General features: G+C 44.6%; 1 protein-coding gene across 4 annotated transcripts; it reads left to right on the top strand.

Annotated features, from left to right (window-relative positions):
- Positions 1–1,678: 1,678 nt before the first annotated feature.
- Positions 1,679–18,463, top strand: arid1aa (AT-rich interaction domain 1Aa). 4 transcript variants are annotated; one of them, XM_058648736.1, is made up of 20 exons: positions 1,679–2,851; positions 5,265–5,483; positions 5,591–6,190; positions 6,315–6,410; positions 7,167–7,407; positions 7,509–7,598; positions 7,690–7,860; positions 8,366–8,723; positions 9,787–9,932; positions 10,014–10,099; positions 10,263–10,472; positions 10,566–10,770; positions 10,954–11,089; positions 11,228–11,397; positions 11,512–11,704; positions 13,136–13,261; positions 13,855–13,948; positions 14,131–14,977; positions 15,093–15,223; positions 15,311–18,463. In XM_058648736.1, exons 1-20 carry the CDS (start codon positions 1,937–1,939, stop codon positions 17,189–17,191), a joined length of 6,915 nt encoding a protein of 2,304 aa, XP_058504719.1. In that variant the 5' UTR covers positions 1,679–1,936; the 3' UTR covers positions 17,192–18,463. The 4 variants fall into 4 exon arrangements, with proteins under 4 accessions (XP_058504719.1, XP_058504718.1, XP_058504717.1 ...); XM_058648735.1 differs by having other exon boundaries at positions 10,936–11,089; positions 11,234–11,397; XM_058648734.1 differs by having other exon boundaries at positions 10,936–11,089.
- The last annotated feature ends 865 nt before the right edge of the window (positions 18,464–19,328 follow it).

Below are 19,328 nucleotides of genomic sequence, written 5' to 3'. Positions count from 1 at the left end.
TGTGTGTGTGTGTCGTGAGAGAGGAAAGAAACTGAAATGCTTTCTCGTCCTACTTACATTTACAAACCTGAATTCTTATTCAATGCCAAATTTAACTATTAAACGCCTCATAAACCTCCCCATGTCTATGCATTTCATTACATGTGTGTAACACACACACACACAAAAAGCTACTAGTTAGTACTCTGCATTGACTTCCATTCATTTGATCGACCTCACCAAAGCCAAATCCTTAATCTTATCTATAACTAGTTAACCCAACCACAATCCACATCTATTTATTAATCCTAGTTTTACCAGGGCCTCAAAAAATGTAGGTTATGTCTCATTAGAACAAGACTTTGGTCCCCACAAGGACTACTGGTCCTGAACAAGTCAGTGTTTATGCAAGAAAGGCAACAAAAAGAGGGGGGGCGCGCGCGCGCACACACACACATGCACACACAATTGTTTTTCTGCAGTTGTGAGGACATTTGGAGGCAAAATTACTTTAACCCTAAAACCAAGTCTTGATCCTGAAGAAACCTAATGAAGTTCGGTTTATCATGTCCCCACAACATATGAAAGACACACACACGCACACACACACTTCTCATTACCATCCCGCCCCTGCTTCAATGCTGTGCACACACCCTATGCGTTATGTGGATGCCAAAAATGTCTGCTTCATTTGACTGAGAATAGGGGTGAGGAGGGGGTGGTGGTGGGGGGGTAATGTCCCATTTTTCTAATTGTTGGGAGACTTTGAAACTGTTCATGCATCCTCTGTCTGGTAGATAAGGTCTGCTTTTCTCTCTCTCTCGCTCTCTCTCTCTCTGCACGGCGTGGTTCAATGTTAGCAGGGTGAGAGAGAGGGAGCTGGAGCCTGCGCGCCCATCCCCCCACACTCAGCAGAAGAGTGTTTCTGCTTGGAGTGAGAGACAGACAGAGAGAGGAGAGGAGGAGGAGAGGGGGTGGTAGAGCCGAGTAGAGCAGAGCAGCAGGCAGGGGAGGGAATAAGAGAGAATGTGCATTGGTAGTCTCGTTTGCTGCAAGGCTTCCTCCTCCTGCTCTGGAAAAACCTGTGTTTGTTGCCTTTGCTTGCCCAAATACTTCCCAGAATAAGTGGTGGGAAATAAGTAAAACACGATTATACATATAGGTTTAGTGTTTTGTGGATTTTTAAATTGACATAAAAGGTTTAGTTGCTGCTCTTTCTTTTCCCTCCATTTCATTGCAGTGCTGCCACCATTCTCAGTTTCATTTCCACCTTTCAGTGAGTGGTGCAGCTGTAGCACACACACGCACACATATTTGAAAAAAATATATATTTCATAAATTAATCAGATCCCACTGCACTCATTAAAATACATCTTGCACATGCAAGTTTTTGTGGTAACACTCAGTCTCCTTGTCGTTTGATTTTAAAGTATTTTCTTTCTTTTTTATGTGTTGGGAACAGAACATGGTTGAGTTGTGTGAATATTAGACTATCTTCACGAGGAGAAAAATATTCCATCTTAATGGGGGTGGAGAGGGGGAGACAATGTAAGGTTGTAAAACAAAAAAAAAACAAAAAAGAAAAGAGTTCACTCCGCTCTGGTGAGCTAGGATCCAGTCCATGATTTGCAGCTATCTGTGTGGCTCAGTAAAATGGCTGTATGTAGCGGAGCCTCGTGTTGGTTGGGTACGCTCCCTGCCTCTACCCGGGCTCAGTAACACAACTCCCACAACAATTTCTGTCGCTGTTTTACGCATTGTATGGGGTCTCCATCGTCTCTCTAACCAATTTTCGGAACCGGAACTAAGGGGATGGAAGCCGGATTCGGTCCGGAATAAGGGGTGGGAATGAATCGGCTCAAGGATAAATGGTTATAAACAATTATTTATATTCAATGCTAGCTTGCGATTGTAACTGACTCGCCGAGAGAGGGAGAGAGAGGTGGGGGGGTATATCATGGCCGCTCAGGTCGCTAGCGCCGCCACTCTTAACACCAGCCCGCCTTCCGAACTCAAAAAACCGGATCGAGAACCCAAGGAGGAGTCGGTACCGGGGGAGAAGCAGTCGGATAAAAAACAGTCGGGCTTGGACAGCGGATCGCCGGGCCGGGGAGATCTGCAGGACGGGGCCGAGGCTGGAAATGCAGGGGGAGGAGGGGAACCTGAGATGAAGAACGGGAATGGGAACCCGCCCAGGGCTAACAATAATAACCAGAATGACTCTGTTGGACCGGAGGGAAATAACCATCCCGGTCTCGTGCATCACCACGGCACCGCTTTTCCACCACCTTCGTACGGATACAGTCAGCACTACGGTCGGGCCCCTTTTCATCAACATGGCGGACAACAAAGCCCTGGCATGGCAGCTGCTGCGGGTCCGGTCGTGCAGTCGAACAACATGATGGACCCGTATCAACCCAATTCGCACGAGCATGGCTTTTCCAACCACCAGTTTAACAATTACAACCCATTCCCGAACAGGACTCCCTACCCGGGCCAAACATACGCCATGAACTCGCCGCGCAATACTCAGGCGCCGACAGCTGGGGGGCAGCCAGCTAAGCAGCAGCCAGCAGCGGGAGGACCCACGGCGATGGCTGGATCATACAGTAACCAGAGATATAACATTGGGAACCCTCAGCCCACATCTACACCGACACTGAACAAGCTCCTAACGTCCCCCAGCTCAACGCGGGGATATCCCAACTACCCGTCTAGCGACTACAGTAGCCAAGAAGGAGCTAGTAAGGGACCAGCAGACATGGGCAGTAGCGGCCAGTATGGAGGGAGCAACCCGGGCTGGCAACAAAGGAGTCATCACCCGTCGCCCATGAGCCCGGGAAGTGCCGGGCAGCCGCTAGTTAGAAACCAGGTAAATTCATATTATTACAGGAACATGATGTGAGCTTTAGCACGTCTGCTTCCCCCTCCTAGCTAGTTCACAACGTAGCAGGCCAGCCATTGTCTGATACCAGTTCTCAAAGACTCTAAAATGGCTGCCTCTGCTGTGTGTTTTTTTCCTCAACACCAGGCCGTTAATTAGTTGTGTTTTTATATTTTTAAACGTACACAGTCACACAACGGCGACGCGTGAACAATATATGAGTAGTTGAATCGATGTACGGACGTCCAGGGAGCCGAGAAGGCCCGACTTTGAGAAGGACTGAAAATACTCGCCGATGAGCAATGGCTCTTTTTTTTCTCTCGATAGCTTTTCCACGCGCAGCATACGTTGGAAGTAAACGTTAATTAAATTTACTGTACACAAAACAGTCGGTTGTGGAACATGCAGCTTTTTCCTCACACATTTTACAATTATAGTTGCTTACAAAGTCACATTTCTTTTGTTTTCTTGTCCGATAAGCTGTAATTTTGTGGTCATGGCGGAGAGAGGTGTGTTATCATGTCTGATCTTCCTCTAACTATTTGTTAAATACCACCTGAATGTCCAGTTTTAAAGGAATTTAAATGCCCCGTGGTGTGTTAGGAAACTAATGAAATAAGAGTATTATTATATTTTGATTAATTGCGGTTCTCTATGCTGAAAAGCCTCCGGGCTTCACATGCACGCTGTCTGGATGCAGCTAGCTCAGCATATGAGTGAGTGTCAGCAGCCTGCAGATTGCAGTTTGCACTGGGATTTGAATTGTGGAGGTAAAATCCTGCTGTCAAAGCCAGGAGATAGTTGGTCTTGGGTTGACATGCTAGCTGAAATCTGATTGGCTCCTCATCTGCTGCTCATGGCCATTTATAATTACATGTGATGCAAGGCAACAGTTGCTGATAAGAGCAAGCAGCATTAACTGTGGTGGCAGGGTCAGCAGAGGTACTGCTGCTTCACTCCTCTTCAAAGCCCACTATTCTAAAAAGCATGTAGTGTTGCAGCTGGAGTGTACATAATGTGCTGTGTTGTATTTTTTTTGTTTTTAAAGATTAGATATTTTGGGCAATTGTGTCCTAAAATGATAAATATTAATGCTAACACTAATCATCATCTATAACAGATATGCAGCATGGTGTCTGATATTCCCATCAGATACCACATATCGGTCCTCATAGTTGATGGTTGAAATGTGTATAATATATGGCCTGATCATTGTATGTGACAGGAAGTGTGTTGTTTGCGAGCATACTGCATATAAACCCATGAAGTAGTGTTACTACAGTCTCAAAATGTTTACAACATAACAACTTATGACATTTGCTGCTTTATTGGTTTCCATATTTATTGATTTCCATACCACCTGAATTGTTAACTTGGTAAGCCCTGGACAAACACATCTTTGACTGAGGAGCCTTTATTGTTCACATATTGTAATTTGCTACATGGTATAAGAATGCAAATTTAAATTATGTGTATATGGTGTATGCACATGTGGAGTGCTGAGGCATGCCACACAAGTTTGACTGTGTGGCTGCAAAGAATTCCCCCCAATACCCCCCCCCCCCCCCCCCCCCCAAGCCAATCAGAAGGCAGTCCACCATCTCTCACTCACCAAGGGAGTTTCCTCTGTGTCTTATGCAGATTAGCCATGTGCTGCTCCTATTTATTTCACTTCATTATGTTGGATCTACAGAATGTCTTATAAGGCATTTTGCATACTATTTGTCAAGGACCAATGTTATTATGGGGAGGCTCATGTCACTTCAATGTGCATGTGGGAATTCACTAAATGGGTATTCTTTAGGGTTATTAGTAGATTTTATGTCTTTGCTTAAATGATCATAAAACTCCTTACATGTAAATAAAGCTTAGGAGAAGACAACACTGATTCGGGGGTTACCACTAAATGGCACCCATTTTAGCAGCAAGGTTAGAGACAGAAATATTTGTGTACATTTTTCACTCTCTCCATCTGTTGTGAAAGTACTTCCTTCACTTTCCGATGTCATTCATCCAGAGCCAGACTGCCTTCTCTGGGGGGAAAAAGCTACTTGGACCAGGCTCAAAACAGGAGCACAGCTGGGATATGTTTAAGATTGGGCAGACTGCCCTCCATTCGAAAGGAGATATATATAGCTCTGTTGACTTCCGCAACTATGGCAAAGTGAGGTGAAAAAAAACTCAGAGTAATGACCGTGGGAAATAAGGTGAAAAAAAGCACAGTTTCCGTATTCACTTAGGGTTGTTTTTACACACTTAATTCTTCGAAAGTTGCGCTCTGCTGCCAAGGTTTTATGGACTTTGAAGAAATGGCATAATTCATTTGTACAAGAATGAGGAGAGAGGCATGCTTGTGTTGTTTGGTTGTTGATGTATTTCGTCATTTTCATACTACTTGCAGCCACCTGGTCCCATGGACCCGATGGGCAAAATGAGAGGCCAGCTATACGGAGCAGGCAGTCCATATGGTCAGCAGTCGCAACAGGGGCCTCCCACAGGTCCTCAACAGGGGCCAGGTTACCCTGGACAGGGCTATGGCCCTCCAGGTCCCCAGCGATACCCAGTAGGAATGCAAGGACGTACACCCGGAAGCATGGGTGGCATGCCATATGGTCCACAGGTATTAAATAGGATTTTTCTTACTGACGTTAAATCCCAGTTTCTTAATTTGATCTGTTTCATCTGTATCAGTATTTTACATCTTAAGCATTTGTATTCTCCGTGTAGATGGGATCTTATGGACAACAGGGACCAGGAAGCTATGGCTCTCAAGGCCAGGCACCATATTATGGTCAGCCAGGCCAGGGTCCTCATCCTAGCCAGCAGCAAACACCCTACTCGCAGCCTCCTACGGGACAACCAGGTGGCCAAACACCGTACCCAGGGCAACCTCACCCTGCACCAACTTCAGCTGCTCATACCCAGGGAGGACCACCGTATCAGCAGCCTCACATGCCCCCACAGGCGCAGGGGCCACTGCCAGGCCCATCCCAAGGGCCTCCACAATCTCAGCCACCTTATTCTCAAGCCTCAGTCCCACAGTCAGGCCAATCTCCCTATGCCCAGCAGTCAGGCCCTCCTAGTCAGGCCTCACAGCAGCCAAGTTCTCAGCCACCTCCTGGATCACAGGGCCAGGCCAACTACCCAGGATCCACACAGGGGCCTCAGCAGCCTCCCTCTCAGCAGCAGCAGGCACAGTCTCAGCCTCCTCAGCAGCCACCGGGACACAGCCAACACCCACAGGGCCCACCTGCAGCGTACCCGCCGAACCCACAGCAGCAAGCACAACAGTCCCCTTATCAGCGATTTCCTCCTCCACAACAGCAGGTACTACACTCGGTTTTGGATCATGTTCATCATCTTTAATTATCGTTCACAGTGTGTGTTCATATGCATGCACCTCTGTATATTAGACAGCACACACTGAAGCACATGTTCTGTTGTCTTATAGGAGGTATCCCAGGACTCGTTTCAGTCCAACGCCCCTCCATCCACTCAGCCTAAATCTGGCCCAGAGGATGGCCAAGGCCGCCCATCTAGCCTCCCGGTCAGTTACGCTTGTTATATCACTGCTGGAACATAAAACATCGTTTTCCCACTGTACTTACTCTCCTCACCTCTAAAGTTAGACGGCGACATTATATTCATGCCCCTCTAGTTTTTACAACACAGGCCATTCATTTTACTACTATCCAAAACATGACAACATTTGCCCTGATCCCCTTTAAAAACGTCCTTTGTGTTACTCTGAAAGTCACCCGTTGATGTTTTGAATGTTTTTTTAACTGCATGCTCATAATGCAGCTGCTGTTCTGACCTTCCCTTGATGCTTGTCGAGTAGATTTTGTGTGCTGTTGCATGTTTGTGGTTGTTGAATGGTAGCTGTGTTGTGATACGTGAGGAAAGAAGGTGCTGTGTAAAGAATACGGAGATAAATACAAGAGAGTTTGTTTGTGTTAAATCACATGGCAAGGCTGCTCCTACAAGCTGACTCAGCTCGTGTCTTAAAACCTTGGTAACCATGACAACCATCTGCACTAATGTACACTTTTTTGAGAGATAAATTAGGACAAAGGCCTCTGGGTCTGTGTGTGGGTATTATTTTTATGTGCAGTTATATTATATATTAATAAATGAAACTTACTACAGCCAATATATGAAATAAACATTACCTTACTAATAGTAGGTATGTGGACCTAAGTGATTTAACACAACCTGTTAAAATGTGTAAAAGCTGAGTTAACTGAACCTATGATAAATTATATTTTAAATTATCTTTGCTCCTCTCCCTTTGCTTTTGTAGGACCTGTCAGGCTCCATCGACGACCTGCCCACTGGAACAGAGGGTGCGCTTAGTCCCGGCGTGAGCACGTCGGGAGTGTCGAGCAGTCAGGGCGAGCAAAGTAACCCGGCACAGTCGCCCTTCTCTCCTCACACGTCCCCCCACCTGTCAGGCATCCGAGGGCCTTCACCTTCCCCAGCTGGTTCCCCCGCCAGTGCCAGCACACCCCGTACAGGACCGCTGTCACCCGCCAACATGCCAGGTGGGCCGACTCTTCAAACACTTAACTTTAAAACTGCAGTGGTTTAATACTCCATACTTTTTTTGAGCTCACATTAACTTCAGTTAAATATTGTTGTTCAGGGACCCAGATGCCTCCCAGGCCATCAAGTGTACAGTCAGATGGGAGCCTACACCCAACAATGAACCAGTCTCCTATGACCCAGGACAGAGGTATGCTGCAGTCAAACAAAGTGTCCACAGTGATAACCATGACATGAGTGGGGCTGCAGCATCACTCTCTTCCTTTCTTTTCCTCTTTCAGGTTTTATGCAGAGAAACCCACAGATGCCCCCATACGGCTCTCCTCAGTCAGCCTCTGCACTCTCACCACGCCAGTCTTCAGGGGGACAGATGCATCCTGCGATGGCTCCTTATCAGCAGAACAACTCTATGGGTGGCTTTGGGCAGCATGCGGGACAATATGGCCCCCAAGGTGTGTAATTTGGAATCATCTCTGTCATGTGTAGACTTTTCATAATGATGTTTGATGAATTTGAATGTTTCTTAGGGAAGTATTTTTATAGGCTTACATTTGTTATCCTAAAAGTTTTCAGTTGAAAGTACTACCCGTTTTTTCTCATACACAATTCCTAGTACACAAACCTATGGAATATGCTATATGTCCCTGTCTAGTAGGAATACCATGCTATATTGGTCCCTCCCTCTTGACTCTGTTGTGGCTATTAATAGCTATGAAGCAGAGAGTCAGCTGACTAGCAGAGGCTTCTGTCAGTAGAGCAGAGACTGTGACGAAGGCTTGTTGCTCAGGGTACATAGCTCTCTGTGCTAACACACTAAAGGAAAATACAGTCATTGCTATAACAGGTCACTTTTATTATTTTTGTACACAGAAAAAAAACTTCAGTTTGTTTCAAAATTTTTGTCAAACTTGAGCCAAGTAGTTGCCCTAACTGTTTTTTTTTTTTTTTCATCCTTAGGTTATCCTCGCCAACCTGGCTATGGCAACATGCCCAATGCTAACTACCCTGGGCCTGGCATGGGCCCAATGAACCCAATGGCAGGACAAGGTGGAGGGCCACCATATGCTGGCATACCTCCAGGGAGGATGCCTCCGAATCAAATGGGGGCACGTCCCTATGGCCCCAATATGGGTCCAAATATGGGGCCCAACATGGGTCCAAACATGCCTCCAAACATGCCTCCAAACATGCCTCCGAACATGGGGAACATGCCACCCCAGGTAGGCTCAGGAATGTGTCCACCTCCAGGCATGAACAGAAAGCCCCAGGACCCTGCAGCCATGCAGCACCCTGCCACCAACTCCATGCACAATAGGTTGGTTGATGCTATGCTAACAATTACTTAACACTTAACTTAAAAGTGACTTCTCACTCATGTTTAAATAAGACACATTTTGACATCAAAGTAGACTGGATCAATTTGATGCCGCAAAAGTATGCATATTTAGGCCTGGTTTAGGCTGTGTTTCTGCTACGTTTGGCTCGCCTGTCTCCTTACAATACCAATATATTTGTGACTATATGTTCCCAAATTTTGGGAACATTTATGACTATATGTTCCCACATGCCACATGGCTTGTCCTACTAAATCCATGATGCACTGATAAAAACAGCATGTTAAAAATCAGCAGTCTGTTTTCTTAAATTCTCCTACTTTGTTGTTTTTAATGGTTCTTTGTAAACAAAATGAAGGTTGTACTGAGTAATGCAGGCAGAAAGAAAACCTCAGTGAAGTAGACAGTCTGAAAGAGAGCGTACCTGCAACACAAACACAAGTAGCTTGCGTTGTGATGACTGGTATAAACATAATCACGTTCCCCCTTTGTTAAACAAGTATGGTCCTTGGTCATGTTACTTCTCAAACCTCAGCCTCACTCACCGCCTTTTTGCTTTGGAGAGAGAAAGAGAGAGAATCTGGCTTTCACCTGCTATAAGTTTAACCTACACAAGGTTTATTGTAGTCTTAGTCTTAGCATCACAACTGCTAAAGAAAAGTTTAAGTATGTAAAATATATTTTTCATGTATTCAGATTCAGCCTAGACACTAAAACGACTGTGATAGGTGTCAGTGTTGTCATTGCCGGTACAACGTCAACATCAACAGATTTTCGTTCTGTTTATGATTGCTGGAAACTGCGTGCGCCACGCTTGAAATACTGGTGACATGCCTTAGCTCAAAAATAGATGTGTCTCAAATGCCTCTCACGCATGCCAGTGTGTGTGAACACTCTCATTTTGCTTTTTTCCCCGCACATTTACATGACCTGACACTAATGGTGTGGTACTCAGACATTTTCCAAGGTTGGCCAATCTGAGAAGTGCCATACTTTGTCACTGTTGTGTATACTAGACATTAATATATTTTGTACTTCACCCAGGATGCCTGGTTACCCCAACATGTCTCCTGGCATGATGGGATCTGGACCACCTTATGGTCCTCCCATGAACAACATGCCTGGAATGATGAACACTCAAGGTGGATCACCTTATCCTATGGGGCCAAACATGGCTAATAACTCAAGTGGTAAGTTGTATAGCAATGGCCACATGAAGCGTTATTCTCTTCTTTTGTGTTGCAATTTCCAATACCTGTGATTGTGCCTAGGTATGGCCCCCAGTCCTGAGTTGAACAACAAGATGAATAATAAAGTAGATGGGACTGTTACACCCAAGCCAGAAACTAAATCCAAGGTAACCTCTCTACTATATTGTATTGTATAGTGTTTTGAAAACTTCAACATTTCAAATGTCATATGTAGGTGCATGTTGATTTTTTTTTTTTTTTTTTTTTGGAGCTCTGCTGTTAGAAATGTCTTTAATTGTTTTTTGTTTTTTTTTGTTTTGCACAATACAGAAGTCCAATTCTTCCACCACAACCAATGAATCGATAACACGACTGTACGAGTTAGGACCTGAGCCAGACAGGAAGATGTGGGTCGACCGTTACCTGGCTTTCATTGAAGAGAAAGCCATGAGCATGACCAACTTGCCTGCTGTAGGACGCAAACCCCTTGACCTTTTCCGACTCTACGTGTCAGTTAAAGACATCGGAGGAATGACACAGGTTAATACAGCATTATCAAACTGCAGTAACTTCCATTATACTTGTCATTTTCTTTGTTTCTTTTCTAATTATGTCCCACTGTCTGTGCCTCAGGTGAATAAAAGTAAGAAGTGGCGTGACCTGGCTACTTCCCTGAATGTGGGTACATCCAGCAGTGCTGCCAGTTCTTTGAAGAAACAGTACATACAGTGTTTGTATGCATTTGAGTGCAAGATTGAACGTGGAGAAGACCCTCCTCCTGAGATTTTTACGGACAACAAAAAGAACCAAGCTGCTAAGGTCCAGCCACCATCTCCAGGTAAAATCTGTGCATCGTAACATTTTGGCAGATCAACACACCATTTAGTGCAGTCTGAGTGAAACAAATCCAGCATTCCAAAAATCAATGCATAACCTATCATATTTGAGTGTCATTAAAGTCATGTACCATGTCTTTCTGCTCCTTCTTTATTTCAAACTGAAGCGTCCCTCTGCTCCACAGCTGGGTCAGGTTCTCTGCAGGGTCCTCAGACACCCCAGTCCACCAGCAGCTCAATGGCAGAGGGGGGAGACTTAAAACCTCCCACCCCAGCCTCCACTCCTCATTCCCAGATGCCCCCCATGCCGCCTGTGTCCAGGTGAGTTTTGTTAAAGGTTTTTTAACAGATTTTTCTTCAAATATACTGAGTGAAACTAATGTCTTTCTTAATTTCCTTCTGTCTCTCCCTCTTACTCCCAATTACCCCCCCTCCCACTCATCTTTGCTTACCCCTTAGGAGTAGTGTTAACCTGCAGGACCCCTTCTCTGAAGGAAATGACCCTGCTTTCCCAAGGAAGAACATGACACCCAACTCTGCCTATCAATCTGGCATGAACACACCAGACATGCAGGGGCGCATGGGTCCCTATGAACCTAACAAGGACCCATTTAGTAACATGCGGAAAGGTGGGCAAATGGAATAGACCAAAGCTAAATAGATCAAGTTGTCTTAACTGCTTTCTTAATTACCCATTACGTTAATTCACCTCTAATGGGCTTCAATTTTGAATACATTTGCAGTTGGGGAGCAGTTTTTACCTGCTAACCAAGGCCCTAACAGTGGGGTGGGTGACCAGCCACAGCAGCCACCACCACAACAGCAACAACAGCAGCAGCAGCAGCCTACATTCAACAGAGGACCACATGGGGCAATGGGCACGATGCCAATGGGGCCCAGACAGCAGTATTCCTATGGACCAGGCTATGACAGGAGGTAAATATTGTTTAATACTACTGATGGAGGAGATATTTTTTCAATGCCAAGTTCTGTATATGTCAGATGCGCCCAAGCATTTACCTTTTGGGAGTAGATGTTTTTGATCTCAAATGTAAGTGACTTTGAAGTAACACTGATGCTTTTTTTATTTATCCTTGCTTTGGGTTCATGATTTCATGCCACAGTGTTCTGTGCAAATAAAAACAAACAAAAAGTCTTCACATTCAGTGACTCTTTGAGAAATGGTGCAATTTTTGAGAGGGCTGATGTGGTTGAACTGTGGTGCATTATTTTACGGTCTTTCTTGTGTTTTATTTTTCTCTGCTTATGAATCATACAAACACATTTGCGGTTACATTTCATTATAAGTGCCTGCCGTGAAACTTGGTATCTTTTTATTCTACTCATTATTCTTTACCCCCCCTCATATTTCCTGGTGTTACTTGTCTCACAGTTTATAGAATCTCACATCAAAATGTGTGGTTATTGACGGTGAAAAGTCAAACTGCGCTCTCAAATAACAAACAATTCCCATTAGTGAATGAGGTGTGGCAGTAGAAATTAACTTGTTTTTCTGGTATTTTTTGGTATCTTTAACCGATATACATTTAGGTTATTTGGACGTTTTCCTTCTTTTGTTGGAGTTTATTTAGCGGTTGGTAACCAGAGATTTTATAATGGGTGTGTATTGCATGAAATGCAATGGTCTACCTGAACCTCAAAATCTTCACACGGTGTCAAGCCAACCTACACAGGTTGATTTTTACATCAAACGAAGATGAATTTGTTGTCCTTTTACGGAAGTTGTTCTTGTTGTCACGTGACTCGTGGTTTGTATTGAAATCACTTTGAAGTGCTGACCAAACCACCTATTGACTGCCATGTTTAAGTCGGCTCTAAAGTAGTTGAGTGAAAAAACTCATGTCTGCATTCAGCCAGTCCTCTAAAGCCAACAGTCAAAAATATTTTTGTATTATGATTAAAATTTGTGTGAACAAGGTTTGTTTTAGTTGTACTTTCCTCCATAGAATGCTGTGTGAATGCAGAGTATTCACACTGCTGCCTTTGATCTGTGCAAGGCAAAATCAAAACACAAGATACACAAAGATCAAAGGAAAACACCACATCAAGGCTTAACAATGTATTGAGGTGCACCAAGAAGCAGGCACATTCACATTTCTTAAGAAATTTTCTAGTTTTGAATTTATGATTCAGTTTGAATATTTCCTCCCTGCAAATTTGTACGGCTCAATTATATCCACATAAAACGGTGGGACTATGTTTATGCTTTGAATATTGCATTTGGTGAGTTTTATCCACTGTATTAACAAACATCATAGAAGCAGATGTGTTGGACCTGTCTGATTTCTGGCAGTCATATGCTCACAGTGACTTTTTAAATAATGGAAAATGTATATTCTTTCACAGATCAGAGCAAGGAATGGGTCCAGAAGGCAACATGGGAACCGGTGCTCCTCAGCCAAACCCTATGATGCCTGCCAATGCCGAAGCAGGGATGTATTCACCAAATCGCTTCCCTCCACAGCAACCACGGTCAGTTCACATATCACTACATTTGCCATACATCTTATGTTTAAAGCCATCATTGATTGAAACTGATTATTCTTCATGCATAGAATATTATGCTTGTGTAGTTATTTAATCTTTGAATATTTCAGCAGTGGTGGCAGTTTTACTTTCATATGCATTATCTTTATGGATGTGTATCAGTATATGATCACATCCTAAACAGAATTCTTGACATCCTGTAACAAAATATGTACCCGGGTCTCTTTGAGTTCATTTACGTGGATGTGATGATGTAAGCACAGTAAAGGTTGCGTGAATTAAAATTTCCTTCTTACAAATCCCATGATATAATCAAATAACAGAAGATAATAAAATTGGATTAGCAGTTGACATTCAGCATCTTAATTTGTCAATTGATGAAAATAAGATGCAGATTGTTTTAATGAATGTGTGAAGCTGTAATCTAAAAGCTACAATTGAGAATGAATTTTTTTTGTTTTATGGTCATTCATTTATTGCTGAATACCATGAAGAATGTGTCTGACTGCACATCTGCGACAGTGGGTTTTGTCTTTCGTGATGCATAATGTTCATACAGAAACTGGGCTTGTTTTCAGGCATGATTCCTATGGTAATCAGTATCCTGGACAGGGAACGCCCCCTACTGGCTCCTACCCAAATCAGCAGCCTGGAATGTATCCACAACAACAGGTAAAGATCCATTTGAATTACATTAACACACACAATACACATGGATAAAAAGCCTTTTTTTGCCCTTTGATTTAATTACTGTCATGATAGATTTTGTGTTATGAGAAGGAAATGGTTTGGACCCATTTAATTTTTTTTTTACTTAAATAATTGTTATTCTGTGTACATTTTTTAATTGGCAGAGTTACAAGCGTCATGGAGAAGGTGTTTACCCTCCATCTAAACGTCATGAGGCTGAGTACAGTGGGCCTTTCCCCGGTGGACAACAACCACCACCACAGCCGCAGCAACAGCAAGGAGGCACCACTGCACCCTCTTCAGGACAGCAGGAGTCATACAATCAATACAGTGGTAGTGGGCCCTACACTGGCCCTGATCGCCGCCCACCTGGCCCAGGCAATCAATTCCCCTACCCTTTTGGTCGTGAACGGATGCAAGGAGCGACTGGGCCCAACGCTCAACCTAACATGCCCCCTCAGATGATGCAGTCAGGCCCCGAGGGTCCTCAGGGAGGCATGTGGCAAGGACCACGAGACATGAACTATCAAAACTACCCCAGCCGTCAAGGTGGCCCTGGGGGCCCGCCCCCGGGACCTGGTTACCCTGGTATGAACCGTTCAGAGGAGATGATGTCATCAGAACAGCGTATGAATCATGATGGTCAGTGGGGTGGTCAAATGGGTCCACGGCAGCCCCCTTATGGTCCTGCAGGGCCTGGCCAACCTATGCCTCGTTCAGTACAGTCCAACTATCCGCCCCCTCAGGGTGTGCAGAACCACATTCCACAGGTGTCCAGTCCGGCCTCCATCCCCCGCCCTATGGAGAGCAGGACATCACCCAGTAAATCTCCGTACATTCACGGAGTAATGAAGATGCAGAAGGCTGGACCTCCAGTGCCTGCATCTCACATAGTGCCCCCTCCAGTACAGTCTCCTCTAATAAGGCGAGACATGCCTTTTCCCCCAGGCTCTATAGAAGCTAGCCATCCTGTTCTGAAACCACGTCGGAGACTCACTATGAAAGATATTGGTAAGACTACACATGATAAATATTAATAATATCTGTCGCTGTCAATTTTTTGTTGATGTAGGTACTCGGAGGGAAAAGCCAATTGTTTTTTGTTTTTTTTTCCTTGACTCTATAGGGACACCAGAGGCCTGGAGAGTCATGATGTCATTAAAGTCTGGTTTACTGGCTGAGAGTACATGGGCCTTAGATACTATCAATATTCTCCTGTACGATGACAGCAGTATTACAACCTTTGATCTCAACACGGTGAGACTTAAGCTCTAACCCTTAATGACACTATTGTATGCATGGTGATCATGTCTAAACTTTTCTACATTTCTGCTCTTTCTTCAGTTGCCTGGTTTCCTTGAGTTGGTGGTTGAGTATTTCAGACGTTGCCTCATCGAGATCTTTGGCATTCTCCGAGAGTATGAGGTTGGAGACCCTGGCCAGAGGACGCTACTTGATCCTAATGCCTTGAAACAAGACTGGGACTGCCCTGAAGAAGAGGACCCACAGGCTGAGGACATGGATCAAGAGGAAGGTGATGATGATGATGAAGAGGAGGAGGAACAAGAAACAGATGGGCCAGCTCATGTGAAAGAGGAGAAAGAGCAAGAGCAGTGCAGCAAATCTCGCGGCCGAGATGAGATGACAGAAGATGAGGAGAGGAAAAGCAAAGGCTCTTCATCTGAACAGACAGGCTCATTGCAATCCTTACCTGCCCATGAGAGACCTAAACAAGCCAGCAAATTTGACAAGTTTCCTCTGAAGGTGGTACGAAAGAAAGATCCATTTGTAGCTGGCCAGTCGAATAATCATGGCAAAATGCAAGAGTTTGACAGTGGGTTAATTCACTGGAGTGCTGGAGGGGGAGACTCAACAGAACACATCCAGACCCACTTTGAACCACGCAAAGACTTCTTGGGACATCGAGAGCGATTCCCTGTGCCCTCAATTTTGCTAAAGAGGCGAGTCCCTGAAGAAGAGACACAGGAAATTTGCTTACCAATGGAGGAGGAGAAAATGAAGCAAGATGATGAAGAAATGCCGCAAGAGTCCTCTTCCTCTGAGAAAGTAGCTGTCTCTGAGAAGGCCACTCCTTCACCAAGCAATGAGGAGGAGAAGAAAACACCTTCTGAAATTAAAACAGTTGAGAATGGTGCTCTCCAGGAGAATAATAGACAAATTCTTTCCACCGGCAGCGTTTTATTCCAGCGGGCACGGCAGACTGGCACCATCCTGGAGGATGAGCCTCACAGTAAAGACGAGGGGCCGCTCGTTACTCTGGCTAACTGGCAGGATTCCTTGGCCCGTCGTTGCATTTGTGTCTCCAATATTGTCCGCAGTCTGTCCTTTGTACCAGGCAATGACCATGAGATGTCCAAACATCCTGGGCTGTTGCTGCTACTGGGCCGTCTGATCCTGCTCCACCACAGGCACCCTGAACGCAAACAGGCCCCGCTCACCTATGAGAAAGATGAGGATACAGAAGAAGGAATGGGCCAAAGGGATGAATGGTGGTGGGACTGCTTGGAGCTCCTGAGAGAGAACACGCTGGTCACATTGGCGAACATATCAGGCCAACTTGACCTCTCCATCTACCCAGAGAGCATCTGCTTGCCCTTGTTGGATGGTCTTCTCCACTGGGCTGTCTGCCCCTCCGCAGAGGCCCAGGATCCCTTTCCCACCCTGGGCCCCCACAGTGCTTTGTCACCTCAGAGACTGGTTCTGGAGACGTTAAGTAAATTAAGCATTCAAGACAACAACGTGGACCTCATCTTGGCCACTCCACCATTCAGTCGGCTAGAGAAGCTATATGGAAACCTGGTGCGGCTAATTGGCGACAGGAAAATTGCAGTCTGCAGGGAGATGGCTGTTGTCCTACTGGCAAACCTGGCCCAGGGTGACACTATGGCAGCCCGAGCCATCGCTGTTCAGAAGGGCAGTGTGGGCAACTTGTTGGGCTTTCTGGAGGATAGTCTGGCTGCCACACAGCTTCAGCAGAGCCAGAGCTCTCTACTACACCTGCAGGGGATGCACTTCGAACCCACAAGCCCGGACATGATGCGGCGAGCTGCCCGGGCTCTGCACGCCTTAGCCAAGGTGGAGGAGAACCACTCAGAGTTCACACTACATGAGTCCCGACTCCTCGACCTTTCGGTGTCTCCCCTAATGAACTCGCTGGTTTCTCATGTTATCTGTGATGTACTCTTTTTGATAGGCCAGTCATGACAGCTGTAGGGAGCCGTGGCTCCACTTTCTGGGGGTTTAATCCCCAATCCCCTCTTCCCTGGTAACCTGGCTTGTGTGTGTAACAGGGCAAGGAAAGTTCAAGTGACTGTCTTTTTAATTTATGAAAATCCTTCAGATTCCATTCTCTGAGCCCTCCCCAGGCCGTCCTTCCTCGAGGAGGATAATCACAGAGCTGTGGTGGATTACAAACCAGAGAGATGCCCACAAAGTGACACTACTTGCAAAATGAATGCCAACTGGATGATACAAAGCAGAGCACCGTGGTTGGGAGACTGTTCTGCACTTGGGGGAAAAGTACTTTTTAATAAAGATAAATAAATGAATAAATAGCTGAAAAACAAAAACTGTAACCAAAGTTGCTGTCTCGTTTACAGTGAGTTTGGGAGACACAGTGTGCCCTAGCTCTCCCTCAAGGGCACAGTGAGTCTGTAACTGGTTGATGTTCGGAGGTGAAGCAGACTGACAAGTGGCCTACTGGTTATTGTTGCTGTAGTTGGATTCTCACCAGTCAGCCTGGCAGCAGACAAAGTGCTGTCAATAGACACCTTCACCAGGGAGGCCTGTGCAGTGTGCAGTAGATTGTAGGACATTTTCTGTACCATACTGCTCTTGAGTGTAAGCATTCTGTAACACGTTTCACACAGAAAGCTGATGATGCAGCTCTTCTAGAGTTTGAGGTCATTTTAGTTTGGTGTTAAACAGAAAATGGCTTTCTTCCCCAAAGTATCAAGAACCTACAACACCCTTACCTCCTCTTATCCCTTGATTGTATGAATACCCTTATGAAAAGAAATCACCTCTTAGGACTGGTTTTCAACTTCAAATACAGCTTTGCTGTGGTGTATATATAATGTTGTACATTACACTTCCTTTCTCTGTGTCTGTCTCTGTCTGTGTCACTATTCTCACTCTTCTTATTGGTGAGGAATGGAGGCTGACTTGTGAGTTTGGTCCGTTACCTCCACTCCCTGCTGATTAGACCCACTCCTCTGGTCTCTCCACAGCTCCACAGTACGGCAGACACGGCTCAGACCTGTTATCTCCTGGTACAACAAAATAAACTAGATGAAGTACACATTGACAACTTTTCTCTGAACTTGGATTCTGCATATTTGTATTTCAGACTATGTAGCTAAGACAACATGTAAATTCCTCCCTTTCCCTTTTTTGGCTCAATGAATATCATTTATTCAGTATGAAATCTTTATACTATATGTTCCACGTGGTAAGAATAAATGTACATTAAATCTTCGTAAGCTGTTTGATGGTTTTGTTCCAGAATCATAACCTCTTTTGAACAAACAACTCTACAAACTTTTGGGAAGTGTCTTCACTTCAGTGTTCAGGAAACTAGCTGGGTCTCTTTGATAGTGTCTGAAGCACATTACCGGGGTCTGTGAAAATATTCCATAATCATACATTAAAATGATTATATATGCTCTTTATAGACCTGTATTTTTACTTTTTTTACAAAAGGCTTCACAGTGTGGACTGCAAGTTTTTTTTCATTTTGTAATCCAAAATAGTGACTAGATTACATTATAATCAAAGAATGGTAAAATTGTTCCAAATTAAATGCATGCAGTGGAATTATTTTAAATCTTGTGGGGTCCCTGGCCTAGAACAAAATTGGGAGCTTTGTGTAACGGTTTACGTGTTTCGGTAAAGATGATTACAATCACTTAGAAACCAGTTCATATGTTTCTAGAAGGTTCTCCACACTAAGTCACATGCAAGTTGCCAACCATTAGCAGGTGACAGGGAGAACCACTGAATGTCAATACCCACCATCAAATGTTAGGCAGTAGGCACAGAACAGGGGACAAACCAATGTAATGTTAGGCAGTAGGCACAGAACAGGGGACAAACCAATGTTTTGGGTGTGGCCTTTTTCTTTCGATTTGACCAAGACTATATGAAAGATAGTTTGTTGATGTACTGTACATTTTTTTGTAATACATTATTAATTATACAGTTATCACTTGTTTAGGATTAGCTCAGCTTCAAGGTTCTTAAAGGAGCACAAATTGCAATATTTTTTATATTAAAATAAATACTTTTTATGTAGGATATATCATGCTTGCACCATTTGGAAATCCAGCCCGCTCGACGGTCT

This window comes from Solea solea, chromosome 13, assembly GCF_958295425.1.
Source record: "Solea solea chromosome 13, fSolSol10.1, whole genome shotgun sequence".
NCBI lineage: Eukaryota > Metazoa > Chordata > Actinopteri > Pleuronectiformes > Soleidae > Solea > Solea solea.
Note: the sequence above shows the minus strand (reverse complement) of the source record. Positions and strands in the feature narration are given on the sequence as shown.